General features: G+C 35.6%; 1 protein-coding gene across 1 annotated transcript; it reads right to left on the reverse strand.

Moving 5' to 3' along the window:
* Positions 1 to 5,575: 5,575 nt before the first annotated feature.
* LOC18436296 (coiled-coil protein) lies at positions 5,576 to 6,420 on the reverse strand. Its single transcript, XM_006846318.4, has one exon. It carries the CDS (start codon positions 6,391 to 6,393, stop codon positions 5,803 to 5,805), a length of 591 nt encoding a protein of 196 aa, XP_006846381.2. The 5' UTR covers positions 6,394 to 6,420; the 3' UTR covers positions 5,576 to 5,802.
* Positions 6,421 to 10,204: the final 3,784 nt, after the last annotated feature.

Genomic DNA, 10,204 nt, shown 5'->3' on the forward strand with positions numbered 1-10,204 from the left:
CCTCCCATTATGTACATGAGGTTTACATGGCCTCTGAGTTCTTGTGTAATGGATGCAAGACACTAGGCTTCGGCACCAGATACCGGTGTGGCTCTTGCGACTTCGATCTACACCCACACTGCACAACTTGTCCAAGAACACTGCCTCCAAGTTACATTCATCCTAACCACAGTATGGAATTGGTGATGCGTAAGGCCGCAGGCATTCGACAAAACCACAGACAATGCGATGTATGCGGTGACCAGGTGCTAGGATTGTTCTATAGATGTGCACTGTGTGATTTCGACTCTCACCCTATATGTTCGAAACTCCCCTGCAACGTGCAACACAACGGCCATCCTCATGTCCTAAAACTTCTTCCTAAGCCAGTCGTTAATGGCTACGCGCAAAATTCAAGTTTTTGTTTCGTTTGCGGCGGAGTTTGTTCATTGTGGTGCTATCAATGTTTGCCTTGTGGCGCAAATCTTCACCTCACTTGCGTTCTTACGCCAGTTGAGGATGAGAGTCAAGTGTTTCCTCCTCCACCTCATTTCACTCAGGAGCGAGGCCGGGTCTCAAATCCACCACCACCCATCTATACAAATCACAATCCACATGTTGGTAGTGCTCACTTGGGACCTCAAGCGCATTTTAATGCTCAAGATGAAGTGAATCAGAGACTGAGAAGAGGAGCATATGGTTTCATGGGGAAGTTGGTATTGGCTACTTTGGTTCATGGCATGGTTGGAATCCCATTCTTGTTTGGAAATTGAGGATTTGATCTTTTATTTAGTTTTCTTTGTGTGCAAATCTCTCTCTCTCTCTCTCTTTCATTTATGTATAAGCTTTCCAACAATGTATTATGGCTAAGTATATTCTCTCTCTCACTCACACACATTCACTCATTCACGCACACACATTCACATGTGCATGTAAGATTTCTATCATTATATAACGGCTAAGTATAATTATGACCTTTTTATAATAAAAATATGAATGGTCTTATAGTATACAATCCTGAAAAAACATGACTCATTTGTGCTAAATCCTTGGAAATTGGATTTCATAAAAATATTGTTAAGCTTTTTCTCTTTGACTAACAAACTACCACACTTCTTTTCCAAATCGCATTTATTACAATGGAGTTGTATACTTGACCGTTCACTTTTGCTACAAGGTCACTGTTATTCTTCTTAGTCATACAAATTGTATCACAACATTCGATAAGACTCTGTGCAGAGTCAGTAAATTGTATCACAACATTCGATAAGACTTTGTGTACACTCAATGACACATCTCCAACCACCAATTTCATATTAAATGCCCAATAATAATTATAACCTCCTTATATCAAAAAGTAAGTAGTTTGTTGTATACATTTCCTATTTTCACTACACTTTTTATTATTTATTTTTATTCATCTGCTAAGGCTTGTATAGATATGAGATGAGCCAACAGCAGTAAGGGCTCTAACCGTGTTGCAAATGCTGGCAGGGTCGTCCCATGCACGCCATCTTGTAGGGCATCAGTCTTATTCATGCTTCACAAAGGTGTACAAAGAGTGTTTCTGCTAAAGCATACGATTCTTTTGTTTCTTTAGACAAAACACCGATTTCTTTGTTAGGATTTAAGAACCCTTTTAAATGTGAAAACAATAATCCCAAATATTGATAAAACACACGCACCACAAGAACACAAATATTTACGTGGTTTACCCCAAGAGGGCTACATCCACGGCCACGATAAACTGAAATCCACAATACTAATGACAGTTATATTACAGATTTTGGGACATAGAATTACCTCTCTAGCCCTGACAAAATCTAGTCAAGTAAATCTTTTTAGGCCCAATCTCTCGATCTACTCGACTCGCCGATATCTCATCTCTATTCCGCAGTTAAACCACTGTCTAGGAAGAGATCCATCTCTATTCTACAACTAAACCGCTGTCCAGGAAGAGACCCTTGAAAGCAATCGAAACTTTCTCTCACTAAAAAGGAAAATCACCCAAAATCTCCATCGAAACCGCTTCTCTACAAGAAACCACGTGTTTCTCTCCATAAAAAGCTATCTTTTTTCTAAGGGGAAGCCTTGTCGATGCGGAAGAGGCCATGCCTTTCTCTTTAGAGAAAATCGTATTTCCTATATGGTGACCCAAACAGGGGACACCATTTATCTGCACTTTATACTAGTATATCGTAAGTATACATACTACGTTGCCTATAAAGAAAATTGGTGTCCCGCCATTTTGGAATCCAAAGTAGAGCTTTACTAAGACATCCTTCGAAGAAATGTGTGGTTTCCTCAATTTACCGTGTTGGATGCTTCCTCAAGGTGTGAGTGATTTAGGAACATGCGTGCAATTTTAATACCTCAATCGGTCTGGTCCAAGCCCAAATCTTTCTGATCTACAATGTATATGTTCTACACTTTCTCATGGACACTCAAAATATTGGTTACCATAAGACATTAAAAATATGGTTACCCATCCGTCTTGCCATTGATGAGTAGGGTTACGTGAGCTGTTCAAAAAAGTCATTGCATTGACTTAATACACTTTCATAATAATAACTTTAAAAATATAAAACATATCAAACTATAATCTGTCGGATAGAAATCATGGATGCATGAACTGGTTTGGATCCCCCCACCATCTCGAGTAGGGCTGTGATTCAAGGGACTCCTTCAACATAGGGATGATACTTCCCAAATAAATTAGCTAACTTGTCAGCATGATATTTGAATCAAAATGTCATTTTGAGGAACACCTAAAAGATGTGCCTTAAAAGAAATGTATCTGATCAGGCACCTAAAATAAAAGCAGCTGTCCAAATTTAGCAGAAATTAGAGTAAGTATGGAAGCCAGGCACATATTGCATTCGTCATTTATTGGTAAACATGACCTACCATTTGCAAGAGAGATAAGAACCAGAAAAGAGAGATAGAGAGGGAGAGAGAGCATGGCAGGCCCCTGCACGAAAATAGATTTCAAATACCTAGATCTTGTTCTCCAAAAAATGGACATTTCTTGTTCATTATCGGGACGTTATTTTTTTCAAGCACATAGAACACAGCAATTTGAAAAATCTTTTTTGTTTTTTTTAAGTTGATTGCTAGCTCAATTTGTCCTATCCCGAAAACTTGGGATCCTAAAAGTATTTCTAGCTTAAGATTTACCTAAGGTAGCAAATGGATTGCATGCTCCCACAGGGGAAGCGAACATTTTGGCCAAAAAAAAAAAAGTACCCATGAATCCATACCAATGTTTTGAAAATCAGAAATGGGCCTAAACCACTAGATGTCTGATTCCGATTCGCCCTATCTGACAAGGGTGATTCCCAAGTCAGGTTGGGTTATACATTACGGAGAAATAAGAAAGAAATAAGTCAAAAGCTGGGGGAATTAGAGCGATTCTGGGGTTCATCAAACTAGAATTGCCCAACAACCAATCCTGAACTGCATGGGGCGATTCTGAGTTAGATCGACTATTTTTCAAACATCGGTTACACCACTCATAGTGGAATTTTTAATGTCTGCCTAAAGGCATCCAAAGCACCACAAAGTCTAAGACTCTAAAATCCCCTTAAAACATGAATGAGAAAGCCATCCACTATGGAAATTAGTCTTAAAACAACAAAACATTGGTAATCTTCACCCAATAAACAAGGATACAGCCTAAGAGTTGTAAGGTAATTCGATGGATACAGGCATTGACTCAGCCAACAAACAGCATATATTAGCAGAGAAATTTACATCCCAAAAATCTTCAAATACATAGCTCTCTTGGTAGTAAACTCAATCCTCTTATCCGTGGTAGACTTTGGCTGTTCACATGGGCAAATCAGACGTAATATCATCTCAAAATCAATGGTCAAAGGATTGAAATCTACCCAGACTCCTTAGATTCCTATTGAATAGTCCTTTTACAGTTACCTAACCAGCTTGATCGCCCAAAATCGACCAAAAGTGCCATAACAAACTCATTTAGCTCATATTTCAATCAGGAAAACTCATTTCGCTCGCATTATGTGAATTAGGCAAATGATCTAAGCTCCACCAGTATCAATTCCAACAAATTGAAAGATGCATTTGTAAGATAGATCGATTATTAACAAAGAAAACTAGTTAGAGATAGAATTAAGAAATCCTAATTTTCATCAGGCCCCAGTTTTTCATGAAACATTTATCTAGAAATAGAATGTGCAGATTCTGGACCCAGAGAAATCATGCCAGTTTGATGGTTTATATTGTCCTAGATCAGCTAAGAATTACATTTGTTCAAGTTTTCATTTTACTGGTACCACATTATTCATAACAGGAATGACATAAATGAGCTCATGTTGAATATAAGAATAACTTTGTTGCAAGTATTTTGCTAGGAGCTCAATTGTATATGACTCAATGAATTAGCTCATGTACTAACAGCATAATGCTATGATCAAGAAAAAACATCATATTGCTCCATGAACCATGCTGTTCAATAGCACCTTTACACAGATTCATAAAATTCATATAAAATAGGCAGTTAAGGCACGTGAAAGAACTCACATTGGGAGGTTGCCAATACAATATGAGCTGCTTTCAGCTAGATCATCTCTGCAACTCTCAAGGCATTAGCTATTACTAAGCAGCTCCCCTGTTTCCTCTACAACTGAGCTTAATGATTTGTATCAATTCTTACTTAGATTGACAATAAGTGCAATATTATTTTAGAGATCCACAAAAAATATCTACGAAGTTAATGTGCAAAATCAATTTACGGCTTAAAAATTGGACTTTTCGCACATAAATTCATAGGTTTTAAATAGGAATCAACGAATTGATTCAGAGTTAAAAAAAACTTGTAGGTCAAGCATGAATCACCCACTGAATTATCGTTGCAAAATTCCTCTATAGTGGTCGGTGTAGTTTATTCATTCTATAAAATGATACAATTACAAGTAAATATTCAACAATTATCATAGTTCCAATGCATCTTTGATTCAATTGTAACCAGATCATTCAATTGATGTAACTTTCGTATATAGAATGCAATCTCACAGTCTGTAACATGTTTACATAAAAATATTCTCCAATCTATTTTTTTCGTTTTTTCGTTTTTTCGTTTTTTCTTTTTTTCTTTTTTTCTTTTTTGCTTTTTTTCTTTTTTTCTTTTTTTCTTTTTTTCTTTTTTTCTTTTTTTTCTTTTTTTCTTTTTTTCTTTTTTTCTTTTTTTTCCTTTTTACTTTTACCAAAAAAAAAATGATTGCAACCTTCACAAACAAGAACAATTATCATAAGCAGGAACAATTATGATGACAACCTTATCAAGACAAGACGTAGAATTAACCTCTATACCCAGATTGCATAGCAAATTTTGTTTTCTCTATTTTTTGTAAATGAACCAGTCTACATATCTTGCTCTTACCATTGAACAATTTAACAAATATAATAAGTCCACCAAGTAAGGTACTCCTCCATAATACACACTCCACCCATGCATAAAATGACTAGATAATTTGCAAAAGGAACCCAAATTCTAATATAATGCAACAATGCAGGATACCATCGAAATATAAAAAAAATAAATGGCAGAATTTAATACTAAATCCCTCAATCACCTCCAAGCAAAACTTTTATAATATTTGATATTTTAACAAAATCACAGAAGCGGAAAATAAGAGGGGAAAAAAAAAACAATTAAAACTCAGCACCTACACTCTTACATCTGAACCAAATTCTTAAAACACCTCAAAATTTTGTCGAAAGCAGCATGTATGAACTTGATCTCACTCTCTGGAAATATGCCAATGTAGAAAAGGAAAAGGCCAATTAGCTCACGTATCATTTCTTGAGGAGCTCATCAGGTACAACCTTAAGATGCTTCCTCTGCTTCGACTTCGCAATCTTCTTCAGAGTCTTAGGGTTTGTAATCTTCTGAAACTTTGTCCCACTCTTCAAAATATTTTCTTGCTTCCTCTTCTCTCTCTCCTCTCTCTTCTTCCTCTTCTCCACCTTGTTCGACCTAATTTCCTCCTTCAACTCAGTCATTCTCTCAGTATAAGCCTTCTTTATCTCCTTCGCCCTAGCTCTCTGCTCAAAAGTCGAACCCTTTCTGCTAACCCTAATCGATGATGCCCTAGTTTGCTTTGGTGCCTTCCATTTTCGACCTGAAACTTTACCCGCAATCGTTCCGTCGAAGGTGGGCCTCCCGTAAATGGGCTTTTCGGGGTTCTCAAGAGAAGGGATTGCTGCTCTCTTAGAAGAAGGCTGGTCCATTTCCATGGCGTCTTCTTCATTGTAGCCCTCACTGGCTACTCTCTTTCTTTTGCTTTTGGGTTGGAATTGCTCAGGGTCAGGGTTAGGGTTTTTGGGTTTGTTGCCTTGGCCTCCTAGGCCTTCGTCTAAGCATCTAAAATCAATGGTGGAAGCCATTGATGGAGATGACAGAAGCGTCTGAACAGTGAAATAAAGGAGAGGGCGTAAATCCACTCTATATAAAGCAGGAGTTAGGGCACCACGCATGGGTCGTTCGAGAGCTTCGGGTGACCTAATTCTTTTTCTAATATTGGGCAATATTGAGAATACTCTTTATTTCTTCCTCGCTCAAAGCACCTACTTGGGAGAACTGTTTTGGTATAAAATTTTGCATAAGTTGCTTGATAGTTATTTTAATTTTAAGCTTTATAACAGTCAGTTCTAGTCTTTAAGAAATAGGTACAGTTTGTATAGAGCCGATGCTCTAAACAATGAAAATAAAGAGCACCTTCAAATAGTGTCAAAAAATATAATTTTAATAGTAGAAATCTTTATAACAGCATTATAATATATTTTCATCTTTAATCATTCTCTTATACAATTTAAAGCTTAAAAAATAAGGTAGATCGAGCATATCCATAAAAACTTGAAAATTATGAAAACTGACGGTCCAAAAATGCATTATAATAGGTGCTACTTCCAAAACTTAAAATCCATTCTTTTCTCATGTTCTTGAATGTTGATGATCAATTTTGGGCATCAAAATAATCTCTTCTAGTGAAATTTTTGAAGCGCGTTGTAACTTTATTGTTTAGAGCCTTGCACTTCTATAAACTTTTTTCTTTCTTTAGAAATTAGATGGTCTCTATTCAATTTTGAAGCATAGGTTTTTCTAATATATAGAGAGTTTATTTCGATTTTTTTTTCAAGATTATTTTATGGGTTATAAATATTACATCCCAAAATTTGAGATCCAAAAACAATCTATAGCATATATTTTGCTTCAAGGACGGAAATGGATAGTATCTTCCAATAGGAGGAAGAAATCTTTTGGCTTTATTAATTGGAGGAACACAAACGTCCATATAAAAAAGGAAAAAGTTTATATAGACTCAAGGCTCTAAAGAATCAAATTAGAGCGACCTCAAAATTTTCATTAGAAGAGATTGTTTTGATGTCCAAATATCCTCAAATTTATCATCGCGACATCAAGACATGAGAAAAAAAATGGATTTCAAATTTTAGAAATAGTGCACCTTGTAACACATTTTGGACCGTCAATTTTCAAAAATTTTAAATTTTTATAGTTCTACTAGATCTACACTATTCTTTAAGCATTAAATTTTATAATTAAAGAAGAAAATATATTTTAAGGCTATCACAAAGATTTATAGTATTGCAACCACATTTCTCGATACCATTTGAAAGTGTGCTTTATTTTGATTGTTTAGAGCCTCGGCTCTATACAAAGCACACCCAAAAAACATGGAGATAGTTTTTACGTCATAATAATAAGAGAAATTGATGAAATTAGACATAAATAAATATAAATGAATAGGTAAAAGGCAGCTGCCAAAGTAAATAAAAATAGAAAGAAGAAAAATGAGTCTATTTTATGAGGTAACCAATGGTATAACATACAAATGGATAGCGTGTTCTCTTGGATGTATATGATCCCTCCTCACAAGATCTTAATAAAAACTTAAATTTCAATTTTTTTCCCTTTTAATTCATTTAAAAGTAGATTTTAAAGTTTAAATACATAATATACTACTAAATAGTTTTTTTGTTTTTATGGATCAAGTATACTGTTTGTTAATAAGGGAATATATTAGGCAATACTTTTATATATGGATGGGTGATGTAATAAAGTGCAAAAGTTGAATACTATGTATTTTTACCTTTTTATATAATGTAGTTGCAGATTGCACAAAGTATAAGAGCCATATGTGTTTATATGCTTGATTTGTTATGTAATATAATTGCATGCTGCACAAGGTATAAAATAGATATGTATTTATATACAATTTTAAACTAACCAAACTAATCAAAATTTGACTTGTCTGATATCGTGTCTAAAATCAATATTTAAAGAGTTGAAATAGGTGAGCTCCACAAAATTAAGATTTGTAGAGAAATCAGCCTCAAAGACCTAATCTTTGTAGATCTGCAGCCGAGTTGGCTTAGGTAGTGTGAAATTCAAAAGAATCAAAAAATTAATATTAATAATAACATAACTACTGAATTAATAAAACTATATTGATAGAATTAAAGAAAATAATAAAGTGAGACAAGATATAGAAAATAAATCAGAAAAGAAAGAAGGAAGTTGAGCATCATATGCGGTACCACATTACACAGATTTTTCTAGGACTTGGGTTTTCATTGTTTGGCTAATTTTGATAAAAAAAAATATCGATTTGACAGATCTTGTAACATTCACTCTCTAAGAACTTACCTATTTTGGTTGGTTTGATTTCCTAAGCTAAAGATTTAGGATTTCTAAGGATATTTGGCTTCCTAAAATGGGATATTCTTGATCTTTGGCATATGCTCAAAATATTCAGGGCTTGACTATGGAATGAGGTTGAGTATGGTTCAGTGTATCCCAGTGTTAGAAGAATGAGCCGAGTTGACTAGTCAGTCATGAGCCGATCCAATTAGTCGAGCCGATATGCCCAGTTTTCTTTTGGAAAAAAAGAATGCGGGTAAAAATTTCCAAATAAATTATAAGAAAATTGAGAAAAAAATGTTTAAATTTTATATGTATTGTTTTTTATATTGTCACACAAATAAGAGAAACAAATAAAAAAAACATTATAGGCGTAATTTGGTTCGGGACAAAAATTTTAAAACAAAACAATATATTTTCAATAATTGAAGAGAGAGAGAGAGAGAATGAGGTTAGGGGCTTAGTGCAGCCCCTACCCTCAAAGAGAGAGAGAGAGAGAAAGAGAGGGCGGGGGGGTTGGGGAAGGAGTCAACAGAGAGATAAAAAGAGAGGGAGCGAGAGAGAGAGAGAGAGGTTGGGGCAACCCCAGCCCCAATAGAGCGAGAGAGGGGTTGGGGAAACTTGCCCCAATCAAGGAGAAAAAAACAGATTAGGGTAAGGCCCCAACCGAGAGAGAGAGACAGAGAAAGGGAGGGTGGAGCATGTCGCCCTAACCGAAAAGAGAGAGAGAGAGAGAGAGAGAGATTGGGGCAGCTTGCCCCATCTGAGAGGGAGAGTAGTTTGGGCAAGCTCTACCTCAACCTAGGAAAGAGAGAGATGGTTTGGGGCACGTTGCCCCACCCCAAAGAGAGAGAGTAGAGACCTAAAAATTTTATAATCAACCTACAAAAAGCTTTTTACATGCCTGCCCCACAACAGTGCAAAAATCTACCGATTTTTTCAATGAATCATCGATTAATATACAAAGCGGCCGATTAGTGCTTATTAGTATATAATCGGCCTATTTGTAAACTATATTGGCTAATTAGTGCACTGTATGGAAATATCACAATAGATGGCTTGTGAAATCGAGCCTACTAGGGCTCGACTAGTGCCCAAGTCAGATTTAGTTGGCCGATTTGTAAAAGGCCGGTCGACTTTTCCAAAACCGGTGTGTCCTATGGTGTACTGAGATAGTGTAATCTAGGGTATTAGAATTAAAAAATAAAGTTAAATTTTGAAGGAAGTCTACAATACAGTGACAATAAATCATGTGTTTCATAATGACACGAATAGTAGTAGCCAGTGTTTCGACCTGAATTGGTGGGGTGGATCGTCCACTCAAAAATAATGTTGAGGATAGCTAATTTTGATCATTATTTTTATTTTCTGTACCTACATTTTTTACTTCAATAAAATGTGATGCAAATAGCTATCTCACTATCACATAGTTTAAATTTAAGTGTATAAGGCTTATGAACTTGTCAAATCTTTTGTGTGATTTTGACTCTTAATTTTGGGAATCACACGTTTTTAATATGACCGGCTTTGGAATAA

This window comes from Amborella trichopoda, chromosome 8, assembly GCF_054954075.1.
Source record: "Amborella trichopoda isolate Santa Cruz 75 chromosome 8, AtrichopodaSantaCruz75HAP2 v2.0, whole genome shotgun sequence".
Taxonomy (NCBI): domain Eukaryota; kingdom Viridiplantae; phylum Streptophyta; class Magnoliopsida; order Amborellales; family Amborellaceae; genus Amborella; species Amborella trichopoda.